The 22,224-nt window shown below is 46.4% G+C and overlaps 1 protein-coding gene across 1 annotated transcript in view; it reads left to right on the top strand.

The window, feature by feature from the left end:
* Positions 1 to 19,365, top strand: part of OLFM4 (olfactomedin 4) — a 33,862-nt gene extending 14,497 nt beyond the window's left edge. The window contains exons 3-5 of the mRNA XM_054973049.1: positions 4,447 to 4,659; positions 6,833 to 6,989; positions 18,122 to 19,365. Of these exons, the coding sequence (XP_054829024.1) occupies positions 4,447 to 4,659; positions 6,833 to 6,989; positions 18,122 to 18,927 (1,176 nt within the window). The 3' untranslated portion in view covers positions 18,928 to 19,365. The remainder of the gene's footprint in view (positions 1 to 4,446; positions 4,660 to 6,832; positions 6,990 to 18,121) is intronic.
* The last annotated feature ends 2,859 nt before the right edge of the window (positions 19,366 to 22,224 follow it).

Here is a 22,224-nt window from a genome sequence, read left to right on the forward strand (position 1 = left end):
GGCACTGATACAATCAGCAGTAGCTTAAGCAACCTGCCTGCCATTAGTTGCATTCATACAGCCCCCAGCATCTCCTCATCTTTATCTTCTTTTGGTACCCTAATTTCTAGCTAAGGTTATGCTCATACATCTGTTGGTGTCTCGGGAGCCAAAAACAACCCAGAGGTCTCTTTCAGCACATGCTCATTTTGCTGCCAGGGCCTACCCCAGTTGCAGATAACAACGTACACGATTTAGCCCTATGCCCACAGAGGAATTGTGTTGCCAGAGCAGGAAAGAAACTCAGTGAGCACAAAGGGCCACCAGGCAGGATGACTCTGGGTGGGCTCTTGCTACATCCAAGAGCCTCCCAAATAAAATAAATCCACACACACACACCCCATGAACCCCTGTGGCTGGCTGAGCACTGCTCCATTTGGCCCTCTAAGGTGTCTTGGTGTCCGCCTGGTGATGTGCCACTTTTTCAGCTCATTTGACCCTCAGAGGGTTTTCCTTGCCTTGCTTCTCTTTTGGTACGGCAGTCATTTTAGGAATTACTTGCTGAGCGGGCCAGTACTGCCAGCTTCCCTTTCCACATGGCTGTTTTAAGGCTTTGCCTAGTATCTGCATCTTCCGCCACCCAGCAACTGGTTACCATGGGGCGGCTCACCATTCTTGCACACTCCCAGGGGAATAACGATTTAGCAACTGACTCCCTTCCTTCCCCTTGCACCTGTTTTGAATACTGTGTTCAACTAGTGGAGATCTATGTGATATAGAGAACAACTACCAGCATTTAAAATAGTATTTATTAAAAGTAAAAAGTCCACACATATATTCTCCTCACAGCAATGGATGGAGGAGGGAATACCAAAAAAAGGTGCAAACATGCATTCCCCGTTACTCACTCTTTTTGGGTCAGGTTCTTAGACTTTACAGTTTGCTAAAAGTTTTCCGTCACCTGAGCCTTTGTCTGGCCAGCCCACCCTGTGGTCCAGTCCCTGTGGCAATGGCAGCCGTCAAATGAAGCTCAGGTATGAGACCTCCTTACACCAGAGGCAGTCAGCCAGAATGGACCTGCAAGAAAGGCCCGCTCGCCTTCAGTGCCAAGGACTTCTATCTCTTTTGTACTTTTGCCTCAGCACCCATTCAATTTCTATAAGCTTTGTCAAAAAATTCATCTGAATATGCAAGCTGAAACCTCCTCAGAGCACCTTTTTCCCTAAGTGATATAAAGCTATTGGCATAATTATAGCAGTTATAGTGTCTGGGGGAAAAAAATCTGGCTTGTGCAAGCTTGAATACTGTATACATGCAGACAGTGGCTAATAGAGTTTTCTAGTGCTAGAAGTGATAAATAAATTATGTAGGCCCCAGAAACCTAATTAAAGGATTCCATGGTTGTTGTGGGTTTTCCGGGCTGTATTGCCGTAGTCTTGGCATTGTAGTTCCTGACGTTTCGCCAGCAGCTGTGGCTGGCATCTTCAGAGGAGTAGCACCAAAAGACAGAGATCTCTCAGTGTCACAGTGTGGAAAAGATGTTGGCAGGTCATTTGTATCTACTCAGGAGGGGTGGGGTTGAGCTGAGTCATCCTGTAAGAGTTTCCCAGGGTGTGGAATGCTAATGGAGGGAGGCTTCACTGTATCCTGAGGAGGTTCTTTTGCATATGGATTGGGGCTTGATGTGCTAATCTTCTCTGCAGGGCTATTGTCGAGTATAGAGTGTTTTGTTAGCCTGGTGTTATTCAGAACTGGAAACCATGCTCTGTTCATTCTTAAGGTTTCTTCTTTCCTGTTGAAGGTTTGCTTATGCGTGTGAATTTCAATGGCTTCCCTGTGCAGTCTGACAAAGTAGTTGGAAGTGTTGTCCAGTATTTTGGTGTCCTGGAATAAGATACTGTGCCCTGTTTGAGTTAGGCTATGTTCAGCCACTGCTGATTTTTCAGGTTGTCCAAGTCTGCAGTGTCTTTCATGTTCTTTTATTCTTGTCTGGATGCTACGCTTTGTGGTCCCGATGGATTCCATGTTTGGGCTGTTAGCAGAGTCTATTGTTCGGCATAGGAAGCGCGATTATAGGTGGTTGTGAGCTGGTTCTGCTGGCTGGTGTGTGTGCAGGAAGGAAAATAATAAATCATACACTTGCTCCATAATCTGATAGGAAAGGAGGAGAGACCGATCCTAACTACCTACTTAGTCTAAGGATGGCCATGGATGGCAGGGCAAGGCCAAGATGGAGGGAGGAGAAAGGAGAGAGGTATTACCTGGAACAAAGCCAGGAAGAGAAGAAGTGAGAGGGAGGAAGTCAGGAAGAGGAAATCCTGAGAATAGCTACCTGCATATCAAAGGTCAGTCAGAGCAGTAAACAGAGTGCCCTGACCTCTCGGTCTTTCTAACTCTTTGGTTTGTCCGCCTCTGAAACCCGACGAAAGGGACAGCACTGAAACCTCCTCTGCCAACAAGAAGTCCCAACGCTTTTCTGCTTTCCTTTATCTGTAACGAGTTATTTTAACTTTGCTTTGGCAATAATCTGGGAGCTTTGGGGAGTAGGCCATGAGGAGAGGGAGCATTACATGAAGCACTGACTATCTGGAAGTGACTTCATCATGTCATGTGACACTCTAGGAAGTCCCCTGATCCCTGTGGTAAAGATCATAGAGACTGGGGATATTTCTAGAGCATCTCAGGCATGATGAGAGGAAGAGATGCCTTGGCATCCATGACATCACTCTCCCGGATTCTCTTGCTGTGAGAGTGGGAGATAGCTGTGGGGGATGGGAGGCCGCCCACCATGGTGCACAACCTTTTAAGTCTGTTTGGAAATTCCTACTAATATTTTACTGCTGTGGATTTGAGGCCTGGTCTTTTAAAGCTTTACCAACTAACTTTCACAGACCTTCACTAATCTTGTCTAAAATCCATAGCTGTCCCTGAGGACTACTGGTAGTTCTTTCCCAGAGAGCTGAAAACAGTTGGGAAGGATTGCAGCTGTGGGTGCTGTATAGACTAAAGGTGTTGCAAATTTCTCCAAGAATGTGTGCAACAGTGCCATTTTCAAAGAAACTGATCAGATATGAGCCAATCACTCAGTCTGTTCCGTTGGTGCTGCAGAACTCCAAACACCAGCTGAATGGGTTTGCTATTGGTTTCCCCAAAACAGAGCAAGCACAAATAAGCTGCTGATTCCTACTGATAGGTGGCCATTAGCACCACTAAGGTCTACTAAGGGCAAACATTGAAAAGGAGGACTTTATTAAGATTCAGCTTTTATTTATGTCTGATTTACATGATTTGTGACTGATTTTTGTTGTTGATTTAAACAATTGCCTGCTGAGTTGAGTAGTCGCATGGGAAGGGTAGTAATTGATTGGCCATGTGAGAATGTGTGTCTGCAAAAAGCCATGAAGAGGTCAATGAACAATGGAACCAACCACTGGAAAATTAGCACCCTGTTCATAACTAGAGATGGGCATGAACCTGAATACGAACCAAAAAACCCACGAACAAGCCCAGTTTGTGGTTCGCGAACCAGTGGTTCATGGAAGCTCGTTTCCACAATCTTCCACAAACTGGTCTACTGGTTCGTTTGGTTTGTATTAAAGGGCAGTTTAAATGGTCATTTCCCCAGGGGCTGGGCTGGGGGCTGGGGCTGGAGTTTGTGGGGTTTGGGCTGTTTAAAGGGGGGATTCCCCCCCACCGCCTGCCAGCTGATAGTTTAAAGGGACCTGCCACTTGCAAGCAGCAGGAAAGGGCCCTTTAAATGATTAAATGCCCCTTCCCCTGCTGCTAAGCAGCCAGAAAGGGGCATTTAAACCCCACGAACCACGAACTGGTTCGGGAACTTGCCCTAGTTCGTAGGAGTTCATGGTTCCTGGTTCGTGGAAACCCACGAAGCACATGGTTCAGTTTTTTTGTGGTTCGTGCCCATGTCTATTCACAACCAGTGAACAGGATGTGAGCCATACCGGCTGATGTTCAAGCATACCTAGTTCAGACTTGCCCCCCCTTTTGTCTCGAGTCAAAAGTTTTTTGCAGGGCACTGATCTGACCCTGACTAGCATCTAGGATGGCTACTGTACAAAAGTGATTATCACTAAAAATATTTGCCCTTCTCATCAGATTTTTCAACAAACATCGTGAGTAACAATCCTCAGTGTCCTTCTGCAGCAGATTTTGGCATTTTGTTGTTGAACTAAAAAAAAATCGCTAAGGAAAGAGCTGATCAGCTATTATACTTCTCTCCTGAAACATTTTTCTCTAGCTGTGTCACTTATCTGTAATCTTCACTGTATATTCTGGGTCTAAAAATAAAGACAATGTTAAATAAGCTTCTGCACTCTGTTGTACCCACATAAATCGTAGTTTGATCGGGGCGAGATTGCCAAGGTGCTGTGAGCCAAAGTTCTTTTTTAAAAAATGGGTGTTGAAAAATATCTGCTAAAATGAAATGCATTCTCTGTGTATTTACAGGTTAGCAAGTATACCCGAGCCATTGAAATATATGAACAAAAGATCCTGAATATAACTCTCCGGGTTGAGTCCATGGAGAAAACCAGCATTTCGTACACTGAGCTGGACTTCCAGTTATTGAAAATAGAAATCACTGAAATGAATAAACTGGTCACTCAGCTGAAGAGCACGCTGACTGGGAGCAATGTGGTTGTCGAGCAGTTGTTCGAAGAGGTATGATAAAAGCGTTGTGCCCCTGCGGTTCTCCCTGACTGGACCTGAGGAGAACGGCTGTACATGCTTTGTGCCTATGCAAAGGCTCTTCCTATTCAGATCTTTCTGACTAAGCCTACACAGAAAGAAAAAGGTTGAGCCGAAGCGGGGGATGGGCTGTGTGTGGCGATTTCAAGAAACAATTAGAGTGAGCATTTTTAGTTATTTATTTTACATTATTTATAGTCTGCCTTTCTTACCGAGCCTCAAGATGGATTTCACAGCATATGTCAACGTGGCCAATGGCTAGTGCATTCAATAAGCAATGCAATAGGGTATGGATTGTAGAAATTTGAAAAGAAGCAGAAATCTGAAACAAAACATAACTAATTCGACATTAAATATTAAGCGATGTGGAAACCACCCCATAGGAGCCTATGTTCATCAGCGAACAGTAGGATATGTAGTAAAGTGCTGGTTGCAGGCCCAAAGCAGAAGTGGAGTCAAGGAGTTTCCTTGCACGGGTCATGTGCCCACAGCTATGGCACTAGAGTTACCAACCTCCAGGTGAGCCTGGAGATCTCCCAGAATTGCAACTGTTCTCCAGTCTACAGAGATCATTTCTCCTGAAGAAAATGGCTGCTTTGGAGGGTGGATCCCACTACATTATTCCTTGATGAGGCACCTTCCTCCTCAATCCCTGCCCTCCCTAGGCTCTACTGCCAAATCTCCAGGAATTGCCCATCCTGCAGTTGGCAACCCTACATGGCACAGCACTTTATGCACCTGGCCAATTGGAGGTAAACAAATCGAAGGAGTGAACCTCCATGTGGAAGGTCAGAGTTCTGAAAGAGGCACATTAATTTTATCTTTCTTCACAGTTTACATTAAATGTGACATGTTGGTAAAACAACCAAACCACACAGTAAAAATTAGGTTTTAAAAAAAATAGCAAGACTCTATTTATAAAACCAGTCATTTACAAAACAAAACAAAAGAAATTATGACAGAGTACCTGCGAGACACCTGTCTTTCTAAACAGTGGGGGATTCCGCGTGATCAATTTTGATCGGACTTTCTGAGCAGTCATGCCGTGGTGGAGTCCTACGAATCCACTTCTCCCAGATTCCACATTAGGCTTTTGTTTCGCACATTTCATCGGCTCAAAGTCCATCATGCGGAATTTTTGACAGGATAAAAATCGATTCCTCATCGCTTTTCCCAGGGGAAGTGTCGAATGATGCACATCTTCATTCCCCCCCCCAAAACGTTGCTACACATAAACGTTGCATCAAACCAACACATTAGAAAAAAAATTCTCACAAAAAAACGTTGCTACACATAAACGTTGCATCAAATAAACATATTGGATAGGCCAGAGCACTTCCCGCCGATATTGTGGAAGAGTATTGGCTATTGACATTTGGAGGGGAAATTGTTACCAATGACCCCGCGTCTATCTTTCCCGCTTTCTTCGTGAGCAGTGTGGTTTAGTGATAGGTGTTGTGTTGGGGATGGTCTCTTTCTCCCTCCATGAAATGCCTAGACCACTAGTTGAACGCTGAAGTCCCTCCATCACACTTTCACTCTACCTCAGAAGCTGTCAGCTGTCAGCGAGCAACAAGTAACAAATTTGGCTTGTTGTAAAATGGACCCGTTATTGGTCAGCTGTTGTCATGTGACACAGGATATGTTTCTGCATAGATTTGTAGAAACATTGCAATTTTTTTTTACATTTTTTTTTAAAAAAGGGGGAAGGGAAAGGGTAGCTTAGAAAAAAAAAAAGAAAACATGATTGGCCAATCAAATTAAGTTGATTCGAAGGGTGAGAGAAAAGGGCAAGGGTGGGGAGAACATCGGATAAAGAATTCCGCATGATTAAAATCCCTAATCTGCTGCGCACGGACAAATAAATCGGGGGAAAGCAGGATGGGGAAAAAATGGACAAAACGTGCAGTGACTTCGAATCTGCTGCTAGGATTGCCTTCCCACACATGGAAACACAAGAAAAAATTGAGGTCATTTAGAAGCTGAAGCAGGGAAAACCATTCGTGCAGAATCACCCAGTGATGAGAAAAACAAACACCCCAAAACAAACAAACGAAAACCCTTAAAAATTCACAATTTCCGATAATTTAATGCAAAACAACCCTGAGCTTAATGTAGTCTCACTTGTGTCATTTGCCTTACACAGATTAGGAATTTGAGCCTCCTAGTAAATGGCCTGGAATCCCTGGACAAGCATAACATCCTTGCAATCCGCCGGGAAATTGTGGCTCTACAGAGTAAATTGAAGGATTGTGAAAGGGACCGAAACCAGAACGGCACCACCACCCCCCACCTCCCGCCTGGTAAGTGGTTGTACTATTCCTGAGATGGAAATGTATGTCAGAGTATATTTCCTCACAGTAAGTAATGAGATCTGATACTACCTCCTGATAACGCCCTTGCATCTATTTTAATGCATATTCTGAAACCTCTATTTGCAACACACGTTTATCTGTCCCTTACGCTGGCAACTGTTATATGGTGGCTGTCCTTTTAATTCCCTGAAGTCAGTAAGAAAACGATCCCAGAGGAATGGAGCTCTGTTGAGAATTCTTTAATTGATTATGTTTGTTTGGAAGAAAAGAAATATTGACTACTAGCTTGATACCCATGCTCCACTACAGTATTTAACTACTTTAAATCCAGTTATATTAGTTATGGGTATGTAACATTTTTTGTTTTGTGATCGGTTTTGGGGGTTTTTTTAGTTGGTTTTGTAGTATAATAGCATGGTACCAACTGTCTCGGGGTGGGGGGAATGAGGCGTGGAATGTTGTGAGTCCCAATCAGCCTGCATATGCAAATGACCTTGAAAGGCTGGCCCAATCAGGGAAGAGTGGCCGAGCTGGCAGTGAGTGGGGGCGCAAGCAGGCAGCAGCCTGCCAGCCACACAGGGAAGCTGTATCCCTTTGGGAAAACACATTTTACCCCTTTCTACCCCCTTGGGGGCAAATTTCTTAAAATCCCTTCTTCGTGGGTGTTTACATCATAAAAGGAATGTTCTCCTCAAACGTCATGTTTCTAGGTCCAGGAGCCTGGGCTGAGCGTTGATGAGTCAGTCAGGACACTTGTCTTTATAGATGAATCCAAGAAATCTCAGGGTCTCCCTTGGATTCTTAGCTTTAGATGCCATTGCTAGCCCATAAACTGTACTCAGCTTGCCAAGGGAGGCATCAATGCAAGAGAAAAGCTCTTCTCCAGTTTCTTGAGACTTGGTTTAGAATCTAAGTGAAATAGCACACTGTAAGGTGGATGGGAAAATGTTGAGCCTAATCACGCCCCCCCCCCCCCCCGCTTTAAGAATTCTATCTTCCGTCTATTGGAAAGAGCATGTGTGAATGTCTTTCTTGTTTTATGATTCCTGGCACTATGGGTGGATTGACCACTTAGCTTCCTGGGGGAAATCCTGGTGGGCTGCTGCCCTGTGGTAAAGCTGACAAGCGGGGGCACAGGGATCAGTCAGGTGAGGGGGGCGTGGTGGCAGGAAAGGGTGGGGCCCTTTCCCAGGTCCTTTTGGCATCCTCCTGATCCACCACTGCCTGGGACTCGGCCATTCTTCTGAAGCACTTCTATTGGAGTAGAGGCATTTGCCTGGGCTGGGAAAGAGTGAGGTACTGTAGAGATCCACTTCAGTGCTGCCAGCAACTTCTTGCACAGGAGCTCTCAAGGTATGCTTCACTCCTTAACTAAGGCTGCTGCCACGTGGAGTTTAGTGCCCAAACCAGAGTGGTTTGCTCTGATCTTTCCCAGACTGGGTTGGTATAAGCTTGTTAGAAAGATCACAACCGAAGTGTGTTTGTGTGGCATGTGAATGGGAAGGTGCAAATATTTGCAGGTCCCTCCCACATGGGTGTCATTTTCTTTGCCTTAGGCCCTCGAGGTCTGCCCTTCCCCCCTCCCCAATCCCGTAACTGGAGAGCTTTGTTTAAATTGACCAGGTCCCCTGAATACCTGGATTCCTTTAAAAAAAAACAACTTGCCTACCACCTCATTATGGGGCCATTTCTGCTCTTTCTGTGAAGGGGCATCAGGGCAGATGGGCTGTTCCACGTACAGGGAAACGTCCCGGTGGGCCACAGCCTTGGAGGGCTGTGGGTGGCCAGAAGCAAGCAGAGCTCCTCCAGCAACTCTGCCGAAGCCTCCAGCTTGGCCTGGGCCCCTTGCCAGCAACGGCATCCTTCCAGTCTGGGGGATGATGCAGTTGGTGAGCTAGTGCCCGTTTAGCCAAGGGCCCTGCTTGTGGCACAGCAGGGGCCGCTCCACTGGACTTCCTCCGGGGCCGCTCTTGCTTCCTGGTTCGCTCCCGATTTGTCCAGGACAGACAGCCTCTCTGCCCAAAGGTGTCTTCCAAATCTTCTGTGCTGGGTCTTCTGCCACTTTATTAGAAGGAGAAAAAAAAGATGGTAGCAGCCAAAGGACCCTCGTTCAGACACCTTCTCGGGCTTTCATGCCTCACAGGCCCATCTGAGCAAAGAGACTGCTGGGTGACGTTGGAAGAAAGGAGGGGGCGACCCCGCCCTCAAACCTTTCTTTAAAACATATCAAGGCTAAGCCTGTTTCAGGAAACAGCTAGAAAGTTTCTGAACTATTTGAAATGCTTATCTTTGATAGAGAAGGGAAGGTGGCACAGTATAGCCCGATCTTGTCAGATCTCGGAAGCTAAGCAGGGTCAGTGCTTGGATGGGAGACCGCCAAGGAAGCCTCTGCAGAGGAAGGCAGCGGGCGAATCACCTCTGCTTCTCACTTGCCTTGAGAGCCCCTTGCTGGGGTCTCCATAACTTGACGACACATACAACACACACACACCTTTGATATATTGTGTGCAAGAGTATGTTCTTCTGAATCATCTCCTTCCATTTCAAAAGGATTTGGGCTTCAATATTAGCAAACAGTTCTTCGGGAATAAAATAAGAGAGAGGAGTTGTTGGTAAACTTGATTTGCTTCTCTTGGGTAAAGTAGACATTATACCTAAGTGCATCCAATACAGCCTAGACAGTTTAATGAAAAACAGCCTCAGAAGACTCCAATATTTATCAGTGTGTGTGTGTGTGTGTGTTTCCATCCACCAGCTATTACCTACCAAAAACTGCCATTCCAGCAGTTTCCACTCCCCTGCAGATTTCCAGAGAACAATATTGTTTGCCTGCATCTGCCATCCTGCTGAGGAAGGAGGTTACAGGGAGGGGTGGATAATCTGTTTGATTTGAAGAACAGTGATGGAGAAAGGGTTGATCAAGCTCCTTCCACTTCTTTTCATAAAATTGCAGCCCTCAAGGGTTGCTTTTCATTTATTTTTTTAAAAGACAATTTCCCCGTGGCTTTGTTACTCACGTTGAGGTCTCGTGTCCAGTTTGTGCCTTCATTTGTTTTTGCCCAGCTGGGCAATGAGAGACTCACAGTAATGCACAGGACAAGAAAGACCTTTGACTCCAGTTTTCTTGGGTTGTGCTTTTAATTCAGCAGGGCAATAGAAGGAACCTCAGTGGCTCTCCTGGGTAAGGGCTAATGAAGTTCCTGAACAGATCCAGCCGTTGCATTTGGGGTGCTGGAATGCCTTCCCAGCCTTTAAGCAAGAACAAAAGCTCTTGACAGGTGCTGCCTTGCACGGATGTTGCCCGTGGTGGCAATACTGAATGCGTGGAACTGCACTGCACTGACCCTTGTTTCAGGCACGTATCCATTAAGGACCTAAATTAGGGATACATACCTGGCAGCTTGGTGCTTAATTGGGCCCCAGGATTTTTTACATTTGGAAACCATGGATCCTGAGGTTCTGCTCTGCTGGCCTCTTGCTCCTTCTGCTGTAAGAGAGCACCTTGGAGTTAGCAGAACAAATCTGTGACATCCAACCTATGAGATCTCCTGTGGGCCGTCTTTGGGATTCTGATATGGAATTAATGTTGCTGTTTAATGGAGGAAGGGGGAAGTTGGGCCTGAGTTTCTCAGTGGTTAGCTTGGGAGGACTTAGAGCTCCCGCACACTCTTTTAAGTGTGTGAGCAGAGAGCAAAGTGCATTCACCCAACAACCTTCTATGCACCTCTGTGCCTGCCAGCCCATTTGGGCTATCTTAGCTTTGGGTTCATATTATATTTATAATATTTGTATGAAGCTGGGGGGGGGGAGTTTGTCCTCTTTCCAGCATTTTTCCTTGTGCTCATCTCCCTATTTTTGATGTTTTTGTGATGGGTGTTAAGTAGAGGTGGGCAATTGCAATACGAAGCAAAAAAACCCACGAACCGGGCTGATTCGTGATTCATGAAAACGCGGTTCGTGAGGCCGCGTTTTCCACGAACTCCACAACTTTTCTGCCCAGTTTGTGAGAGTCGTGAGTGGTTCAAGAAGCCAGACAGGCTGGCGCTGCTGAAGGGTGTGTGAAACTGACAACCCCGTTCTCCTGCCGCCAGTGAGTGGCAAGAGAAGGGGGTTGTCAGTTTCACATACCCTGTGCCGGGTTCAGCCCATGGGCTGAAGTCAGTGTGGGGTGAGTAAAGCTGTCAGCCCCTGTTCTCCTTCCACCCTGGGTGGCAGGAGAATGGGGTCTGTCAGTTTGACAGACCCCGCATCAGGTTCAGCCCATGGGCTGAGGCCAGCACAGTGAGAGTGAAGCTGTCAGCCCCCATTCTCCTTCCGCCCTGGGCAGCAGGAGAATGGGGCTGTCAGTTTTACAGACCCCGTGCCAGGTTCAGCCGATGGGCTGAAGCCGGCTCGGGGCAAGTGAAGCTGACAGCCCCATTCTCTTGCCGACGGGGCTGTCAGCTTCACACACTCTGCACTGGCTTCAGCCAATGGGCACTTCAAATCTCTCCATCACTTCTTACAGTGGTTTTATGTAGGTGTTGAAAAGCATTGGGGACAAGATGGGAGTCTGCAGCACTCCATAAGCCAATGGCCAAAGGGTGACTAAGGCAGTTGAAATCAATGGGCTTAGACTGGAGTAACTGTTCTTAGAATTGTGCTGTAATCCCCACATCTGAAATTTTGAGAGCCAATGTGGTGTAGTGGTTAGAGTGATGGACGAAGTTCTGGGCAACCAAGATTTGATTCTCTGCTTGGCCATGGAAGATTGCTGTATGACCTTGGCTTAACCTATCTCACAGGGTTGTTGTGAGGATGAAATGGAGGACAGGACCGTAATGCAAGCCATTTAGGGACCCCACTGGGGAGAAAGGCTGAGTATAGACAAAGTAAAATAAATAAGTTAATATTCCTTATTCTCCTCCATGCCTTGACCTGGATAGTCCAGGTGAACCTGATCTCATCAGATCTCAGAAGCTAAGCAGGGTCGGCCTTGGTTAATAGTTGGATGGGAGACCTTCAATGAAGACCAGGACTGCAGAGGCAGGCAATGGCAAACCACCTCTGATAGTCTCTTGCTATGAAAACCCCACCAGGGGTCACCAGAAGTCAGCTGTGACTTGAGAGCAGGATATCATATCATTCTCCATAATCAGCTCAGTCGTGTTGTAATCCAGGGATAAGACAGGCAGAGTTTCCCACAGTTTGGAGACTGGGAAGAACAGGCTTAAATAGTGAAAAGAAGCCTCTGAATAACTGAGGCATGTCAATTTGACATACCTGATATTTACAGAATGAGACATTACTTTGTTTGCTACCCTCTTCCCTGATTCCAGACAGCACAGTTATATGGAATAACTTGCCAATGGAATGGGAATACCACCTTCAGAATTTGTACAAGAAGAGCCCCCCCCTTTCCGACAATTGTTGTCAGTTCCTGGCAGGTAGATCCCTTAGTCCCTCTCCAGTGACCACACATTGGTTCCAATAGAAAAGGCTTTATTCAGGATTTTAAAGTTCAGGTCTGCACTCCATTACAGAGCTTTGGTAGAAGTGAGGAATCAAAACACAGAGGGTGTGTTATACTTGAAAACTCCTGCACTCCAGCAATGGTTAGGTTATTGGCACGCAAGATTACACGGGTTCTGTGAGAACCTCTTATAGTTATGAATCAGTACATTCTCATCATCTAGCAAAGTTGCAAAACTGGCATCTAGACACTCAAGGTCATGTCTAATTAGGAGATGCATACTTTCGGAGAGATAAGGTGAGAGGCCCTTTCTTGGGGCCTGGAGAGGAATAATTATACACTGGAGAGAACATGGTTAATATGGCTAGAGGATAGATTACAACAGGCTAGCATTAAGGCATTAATGGCATTATAACTTCAGTATACTGTGGCATCAGTGATACAACAAAAAAAATAAACATGGCATTGCTATACACAGACATGACAATTGTACTATTGTGCATACATTTAAATGTGTGTGATTTTTTTAAAGGGACAGAGCCTTGACTGGATGTCTTACTTCAAAAGTATTTTTGATGTTACTAAACTGAACCTGCTTCTGACTTTAATAATTCATACATTATTTCCTAAATTAAAAACAAACAAGTGTTCAGGAGAGAGATCTCTTTAAGGAAAAGAGACAGAATTCCCTATTTCTTTTCTACAGAACCACTTCTCGGCCAGATACATGATTGTTTTTATTTATGAAAGAATTCATGAATTATTAAAAGAAAACTTGCCTGGTGCTTGTTTAATGACATGAAAAATGATTTCAAACCACATCTATGTGCCTTGGAAGTGGCATTTTATTTTTATTTTTACTTTAAAAATATAAATTACAGATTTATGCACATAAACATTTAATTTGCAGACAACATTACTGATTTAGGTATACTAATTCAGTCAATGCATTGTCAGTTTAAGGCAAACTGTAAATTGCAGTGGCCACATTTATTTGATAACCCTGCTGTGAGAAGCACTTCCATTGATCTAGAGAGCAGGTAAACTGTGAAGCATTTAGCAATAAAACTGGCTCATAAAACTATTATCATCAATATTGGCTTTTCTGTCCTGTGCTGATGAAAGTGTAAACAACTCCAAGCCCAGAAATATATGTCAAGAGCAGAGGTAACGTGGAGCATATGGTGATCTGGAGAGAAAGCTCTGAGTCAGGATGTCTTTTACCTAAATCTTCTTGATCACATTCAGTGGGCGAGCCAAGTGTTCTGTCCGTCTCTGCCTTCCCTCATTAATTGAAGAACATTGATCATGGCTGACCTTGCGAGGCAGCTCTTAAACATGATGGAGGCAAAGTGTGTCAAGCGCTTCAGGAACTCTCAGAGACTCCGTAGACAATCTGCTCAGTATGTGGTGGGACTGTACCACGTCTTACAAAGGTAGAGAGTCTCATAGTAAGTGAGCAAGATTTGGCTCTAGTAGCACCTTAGAGACTAACTAGATTCCCAGGGTATGAGTTTTAAAGTGCTACTGGACCTGAATCGTGCTCTTCTACTGCAAACCAACACAGCTATCCACCTGAAACTATCTTCATAATGAATGTTTCCACATAAACAGAAAATCTTTGCACATAAAAAACTGGCCATTCAAGAGAAAAATGTTCTAACCTAGATTGGAGCCTGACATACATATGCTTTCTATATGTTTCTTTGTTGTGGAACATCAAATCCTCTCCCTCCACCAACTGCAGTCTGAACCGGCTAAGAGCGGTTGTGCCGTGTGGTACATGGAAAGTGCCCGCCTCCGCTTTTTCTTCTTTTTTATCCTATTTCTCTTTTAAAACTTTTGGCTCTGGGTTTGCATTGCTTGCTGCTGCTTGTCTATGAAAAAGGGAGAAGAAAGGGCAGCCGGCCCTTCCTCTTGATGGGAACAGATTAGACATGGGCACAAACAGCATTACAAACACAAAAAAGCCACGAACATCCCATTCGTCTGTTCACGAACAAGCCATTCGTGAGGCGCCATTGCAAATGAACAAGCAGTCGTCGCAACCCTTGTTCGTTGTGTTCGTCTGCTGTTCGTGAAGCCAGACAGCCAGGCACCTTCAATCAATTCCCTTGGCAACGGAGGTTGGGAGTGCCTGAACTCTGTTTGCACTCCTTCTGTCGCCCTGGAAACCCCAATATGAGCCCAACTTAGCTTGATGGGCAGGCCTTCCTTCCAAGTGTGGAGCTCCAAATTGGTTACAATTCCCCGTGGGAAGCAGTACTGGGCAGGGCTCTGCAGCAGCAGACTCTCACTCCCCTTAAATCACCTGTGGGGGCTTTGGAGGAGGCCAAAGACCTCTTGCCACCGGGGGACCTCTTTAAACTGTTTGAGGAGGAGGAAGCTGAAGGATCCATGGAGGAATGGTTTGGCTTTGATGAAACATCCATCCCGTCCCCATCCCAAACTCCTGATGCTGTCCCTGCCTGCAGTCCACCCCTCACTCTGTCTTCCATTGCCAGCTCCACACTGCAGTCAGTTACCCTTCGTCCTCCCTCCCCAGGAACAGTTAGTGGGCCACGGTTCAAATTGTCTGTATGGAGGCATTTCCAGGCCCTTAAGAATGACCACCATGTGGTGCGGTGCTGTGTCTGTGATGGCCTGGTGCGCAGGGGCAATGACCCAAAGCACCAGTCATCAACGGTCCTGACTAGGCACCTGAAGACATGCCTCCCAAGCCTGCAGTCTCTGTCCTCAGCCAGCGAAACATCCAGCGGGGGCAGACAGAGGGCTCCCTCTGAGCTGGGATGAGTGGGAGGGTCACCGGAATCCACCCCAAGCGAGAAGACTTGCCTTGAGGGTCCTGCCAGTGGGAGCAAAACGGTCAGGCAGGCTGCCCTTGGGGAGGTTGGTCTATTGGGGGCAGGGATAGTGCCGTTGAAAAGGGTGAGGTCATGGGCTCAGGAGGCGGGTGTTCATGTGGTAGCAGAGATGATTGCCCTGCAAGGATTTCCCCTATCCGTTGTAGAGGGCTTGGCTTCCAAAGGCTGATTCAGCACTTTGCCCCATGGTTCTCCATGCCATCATGGCGCACCATTGTGCATCAAGTCTTGCCTGCCCTCTACCAGTCTGTGCGAGACATGGTGCTCAGGGAGCTGTTGGCTACCAAAGGCCATACTGTACACTTCATGGCCGACCTCTGGAGTGGCTGCCATCACGGGTACCTTGCCATCACTGCCCACTGGTGGCAACCAGAGGACCTCCTCCATCCAAAGCCAAGAACTGGCCCCCGGAAAAAGGTACCATGCTTCACACTGGGCTACAGCATTGTTCTTCTCCAGGCCCAGGGGATGGATGAGGTCCATACTGGGAAGAACATCGCCACCACCATAAAGGCGGCTCTGAGGGAGTGGACTGTGGGGGCAGAAGGGTTTTTCCATGGCTGACAGATGTGGGAAGCAATATGTTGGCAGCCCTGAAAGAGGCATCCCTCCCGGGCCTGGTGTGCATTGTGCAGAAGCTGCACCTGGTGATGAGGGATGTGCTTGGTCTGGGGAGCAAGCCAAGGGACAGCTGGGATGAGGGAACATTGTAGACGCTCAATCTGGTGGAGAGCTGCCGCCGCATCGCTTCTCTCTGGAACACTCTAACCCCTCCCAATGACCTCTCCTGTCCTGCCCATCCCATCCTTTTTGCAAAGGCAGGAAGGTGGGTGATGTTATCTGCTGCCTCTGAGTACCTCAGTGGGATCCTCGGAGCAAGCCTCGCAGCAACTGTTGGGATCTTCCCAGTTCCCCTTCCCTCTTTCGACCTCTCCCTCTCCAGAACACTCAGACCCCTCCAAACCCCTCCGATCCCTCCAACCCTCTTCTCTCCCTCCCATCCTTTCTGCGAAGGCAGGAAGGTGGGTGATGCTAGCTGCTGCCACTGAGTACCTCAGTGGGATCCTCGGAGCAAGCCTCGCAGCAACTGTTGGGATCTTCCCAGTTCCCAGTTCCCCTTCCCTCATTTCCCTCTCCGGAACACTCCAACCCCTCCAAATGACATCTTCTCTCCCTCCCGTCCTTTCCACAAAAGCAGGAAGGTGGGTGATGTTAGCCATGAGTGGCCAGACCCCCCGCCCTCTAGAGGGGAGGCAGCCCACCACTGCCTCCCCCAGCCTGCCAGGCCCGGCAGACCCACTCATCACCCACTGTCATACCTTGGCATAAAGTAGCTTCAGGAAGGTCTGGTGGGCAGGTACATGGGGGGGGTGCTGCTGGCAAGCAGCCAGACACCCTGCCCCCTAGAGGGGAGGCAGCCTGCCACCGCCTCCCCCAGCCCGCCAGGTCCGGCGGCCGCACTCATCACCCACCATCATGCCTTGGTGGAAAGTAGCCTCAGGGAGGCCTGGCAAGTGGGCACATGGGGGGTGCTGCTGGCGAGTGGCCAGATCCCCCCTAGAGGGGAGGTGGCCCGCCAACGCCTCCCCCAGTCTCCCATGCCCAGCAGCCGCACTCATCACCCACCGTCATACCTTGGCAGAAAGTAGCCTCAGGGAGGCCTGGCAAGTGGGCACATGGAGGGTGTCACTGGCGAGTGGCCAGATCCCCCCTAGAGGGGAGGTGGCCCGCCAACGCCTCCCCCAGTCTGCCATGCCCAGCAGCCGCACTCATCACCCACCGTCATACCTTGGCAGAAAGTAGCCTCAGGGAGGCCTGGCAGGCGGGCACATGGGGGGTGCCGCTGGCGAGCAGCCAAAGCACCCCCCCCTAGAGTCCACCGCTTGTCCACGGGACAAAAGACAATTGGTGGCTCACATTGTGTCGAATGGGAGTTTCCTGGGGGTGTTGGATTTGGAAATGTATAACTCCAAGATCCATATTGGATCTTGACCAAACTTGGGTGATAGCTGGAGGGGAGCCTGCTGAATACTCCCTGTGAATATGGGCTCTCTAAGTCTAACAGGGGCCGTTCTGGCCCCAATGAACAACGAACATGTTCATTAACGGGACATGTTCATTACTGTTCATCTGTTCACGTTCGGCGGCAGCAACGAACAACGAACAGCGTGTTCATTTTTTTCCGCATTTGTGCCCGTGTCTAGAACAGATCACCCAAGTGCTGAAAGACTGCTGTGGAAGTGATCCCTGAAGACATGGTGGGGGGATGAGACCAAATAAATCATGTGAGCACCAGACGAAGAAGAAAGGAGTGGGGTTTTGACCAGGGGTGGGATAGATTGGGCCCTGGCTGTCAACAGAGAACTAAGAGAAGTGCAGCTTTTTGCAAAAGAGAAAGAGAATCTGCGATGTGATTCTCCGCAGAGAAAAGCAGTGAGAGGATTCTCTCTCCCCCTCTCTCTCTTGCAAAAAGCTACACTAGATTTCCTGCCTCCTGTTATGTCCGTTCCGCCCCCCCCCCCAAGTTCCTGGAGGAAAACCTGAGTGGAGGCTTTTTTGCAAAAGACAGAGAGATAATGCCTCCCCCAACACCCTTCCTTTGGTGGAGAATTGTTTCGAGTACTACACTACGCTACTCAGGGAAACATGAGGTACCTGACACGTGAAGAACATGTCGGGCATCTCATGTAGTTTGGCCTTGAGTGAGGACTCAAAGATGGGAAGAAGTTTCAGGAGGCTCAGGTGGTTCTGCTCCTTCACATTAAGTTTGTATGTAAAACGTTTCTGATTTTGTTTATTTTCAGGAAGCTGCAATCATGGTGGAATCAGGAACATAAGCCAGCCATATGTTACTCAGCTGAACTGGAAAGGGTTTTCCTACAAATATGGTGCCTGGGGCAGGGATTACTCTACCCTTTCTCCTAACAAAGATCTCTACTGGGTGGCTCCACTGAATACAGATGGGAGATACTTAGAATATTACAGACTTCACAGTTCCTATGACGATTTGCTGCTCTACAAAAATGCAAGGGACTATCGAGTTCAGTATGGTGAGGGCAGTGGTATGGCTGTCTACAAAAATTACATGTATTTTAACGCACATGGTTCCAGAGATATGAGTAAGCTGGATTTAAACACAAACACTGTTGTGCTGAGAAAAACTCTTCCAGGTGCGGCCTTTAACAATCGGTTCTCTTATGCTGGTGTCTCATGGCAAGATATGAATTTCAATGTGGATGAGAACGGGTTATGGGTGATCTACTCAACTGAAGCCAGCACAGGTAACATTGTGATCAGCAAACTCAACGAGACTACTCTGGATGTGCTCAGTACGTGGCAAACAAGGCAGTACAAGCCTTCTGTATCGAACGCCTTCATTGTATGTGGGGTGCTCCATGCCACGAGACCAGTCAACACGAGAAAAGAGGAAATCTTTTACACTTACGACACTAACACGGGAAGGGAAGGCAGAATAAGTATCATTATAGATAAAGTGATGGAAACCATTCAGAGCATCAACTACTGCCCTGCAGACCACAAACTGTATGTGTACAATGACGGCTACCTTCTGTTATATGATTTATTTTTCAGTCCTCTTTTATTACTGTAGTTTTCTATGGATGGTGAAAAATGTCAGTCTTCAAGAGGGTGCATGGCTGGGAAAGCAGAAAAATTATTGCTGAACTGGGGGGGAGGATATGATTATGATTGATTAACGGGTGCGTGTTCAGTCCCTGGAAATAAATTTTAACAGTCCAACTAAGCCTTTTAAGTCTCTTTGATATCAGTGGGAATTAAGCCTATGTGTAACTCTTCCATTGCAACCAGTGTGATTCAGAAGCATTTAACTTTGGCTGGGTTGTACTGAGACAATATGCTTTGTTGTGTCAGACCAACCACCTATTGTGACCAATGCTATTTATCTCTAATAAAAGTAAAAATACTATCTTTCTGGATTGGGAAGAAAAAAAGTCATTTTTGTTTCTGGGCTTTTCCGCTTAAGACTTTATAATGACTGATTGTGAAATAAATGCACAGGTAGACATTTGTCATGCTTCTTCTTTCCCCTCTTATTTCATTCCCGCATCATTCAAAGTACCATAGTTCATGGATGGGGAAATGGGATCTTATTCCTCCAGCAGCACACCCATTGCTGCTGAGAATGCCGAACAGTTTGTAGTTATATAACCACCAACTGGGTAGTGTCTGTGGTGTCAGTAACAAGTAACACACAGCTTATTATCCTCCCCATATCTGCACTATTTAATAATGATATGGTCTGTTATCATTTTAAACTGTTTGAATGTGCTGTACTCCCTTCCTGCATAGCTTCAACGCACAGCACCCAACAAGTCTGACTTGGCACCCCCAGATGCAGAAATGGAATGCTGCCTTGGTAGGCTTTGGGGAAGGACTGCTGGGGAAACTGCAGCCGGGGGATCTTGCGGCTAACCTATTAGGGGAACATTTACTTGCAAGTTCTTCTTGCAAGGAGCCTTGATGAAATGAATGGCAGCCTATGCATTTCAATAGACAAGAAGCACTTGATGCTTTTTCCAGATTGGGGACCTCCTGTAAGGCAGAGCAGTTGGTGTAATCTCTTTTTACCTCAGATGGGGTAGTGTGTTGGCCAGGAGGACTTTTGCTACAAACTGATGAACCAAAGATTCCCTCCAAGAGCAGCAGCCATGCTTGCTGGTTTATCTTTACAATCAATTTGACACTATTTTCTAATTGACAGTCAGGCCTATCCACAAAGCTTTTGTACAGCTGTTGTTGTCCTTGATAAGGTTGGTGCCTGAGCTGACAGACTTTTCCATTCAAGGCAAAAGGTTTCACAGAACCTGGTACCTGGTGCAGAATTTTAAGTCTGCTGTATTTCAGCTTTCCTTTTCACACACCTTGCAAAAACTTGCAGTGTTCGGCAAATGGACTGTAGCTGTGCAGGGCTTACCTGTCCCTCTTGGACTGCCTCTGGACATGTTCTCCTATTTATATACTACAACTGTTCCTACTATACCCTTGTCATTGCTCCTACAAGCACACTTCTATTTCCTGCCAAAACTCCAAATGCTGAAATGAAAAAAAAGGGGGGGGGGATCAGAATAAAACATAGAAGTCAAGTTAGCTGGGGAAATGTAAGTGCTTTTTGCATAAAATGTGATGCTTTGCATAATTCATGTTGAATGTAGATTTTGTATTTCCTTGGCACAAAATGTGAGCTTCCGTGTTACAGAAAATGAATGGTGCTGCTTTGTTCCAGTGATCAGATATTTGGTTTAGCGATAAACTATTTTTGGAGAAAGAAAATTTCAAATGGAGTTCTTCAGCAACTTAGGTTGTTTTTGACAGCTGGTCTGGGAACCAGCAGGCAGTTAGCTTGCAGAAACTTCATTGCGAGCAGCGACAGTCACACACCTTTGGACATAGCTGCCTAAACGATTCCTGGTAAAAACAGATGGATGTTGAGCCATGCGTCAGCAAGTACATATGGCAATCTGTTACCTAATTTTGTGAATATGTTTGAACTGGATTTTCTAAGAGCATGTTGAGAAGGCCTGATCACCAGGGGTGTGTAGAAATGAATCAAAATCTCAACAGGCCTCATTAAATATAGCAACTCTGAACTGGAAAATCAATAACACCCAAAATAATGTTGCAAAGTCATTAATTCTTTGTCCATTATCTATTGCTTTACACATGATATCTCTTGGTCCATGAAGCATTATAGAACAAGGGGAAAGAGAGGAAAGAGCAATTCAGTGGATAGGTGCTTGAGAGAGACATTATTCAACCAGAAGAGTAAGCTGATGTTCCCAATGAATAGGATCATCCAAAATTGGCATTTTAGTTGCACAGCATTTCTGCTTTCTGGAAGGCTTCCCTGATTCTATACAAGCAGTGGCTCCTGCTTGTGAACTCTGTTATTATCTGGGGCTGCTTTAACAGCTAAGCTGAGGCCAGGGCAGAATTTCATTTGTACTTGCTGGCAAGCAGGCCCTATGTGGAGACTGAGAGTGGGATAGAAGCAAATTCCCAGGCTTCATCCAGCCCCCTCGCTGGAGAATGTCAGACATTCTAAACATTAATTCTTTTACAAGTTCTGCATGGAACCAATTTGTGTTATGTGCAGACACACATTGTCTTGGGTATTGGCTTCTATATAAAAAAACCAGCATGCAAATGGGCTCTGAAAACTGCCACTGGGGGATGGAAACTCCTGCCGTTCTCCTAAGCTTCCCCCCCCCCCGTCCAAAAACAGTGCAGAGGGGAGACATTTCCCCATTTCTGCTGTTTCATTTAGACCCGTTGACTCTTCTCTATATAGTTGAGCTAGTGGATCCGAATCTTGATCTTCTATTACAGACCAACATGGCTACCCTCCTGAAACAGTCATGATGAGGAAGGGTCATATGAGCAAGAACGGGTGTGATTCAGGACTGGCAATCTGTGTGTGCCCTTTTGGAAATCTCTCCTCCTTCTCCTCTGAATGAAAGAGCACATGACACAAGCACTGGCTCCTGTGGCCATTTCGATTTCAGCTTTTTCTACAAGCAGGTTTGGCCCCAAGATGGCTTCCCTCAGCAGTTTTTGAGAAGCTAGATGAATAGCCTCCCTCTAAGCTTCCTGTCACAAAGGACAGACACAACAGAGGGACTGAAAGAACAATGCACTTTGGCACTGGCATCTGTTGACCATCTAGAATTAAATATGCAAAACAAAGCAGTTATAAATAACAAAGGATAAAGATATATGAATAGATACATAATAAAAGTAGAAAGGAATCTATATGAAAATTACAGGCCTAAAGGAGACTATTGAACACAATACTTGGAGGAATCATATCTATCTCAAATAATTAAATCAAGAGTGAAATTTTTCACAGAATATGATCTAAGTTTAGAGA

The sequence above is a fragment of the Eublepharis macularius genome, chromosome 3 (genome assembly GCF_028583425.1).
Source record: "Eublepharis macularius isolate TG4126 chromosome 3, MPM_Emac_v1.0, whole genome shotgun sequence".
Lineage (NCBI taxonomy): Eukaryota > Metazoa > Chordata > Lepidosauria > Squamata > Eublepharidae > Eublepharis > Eublepharis macularius.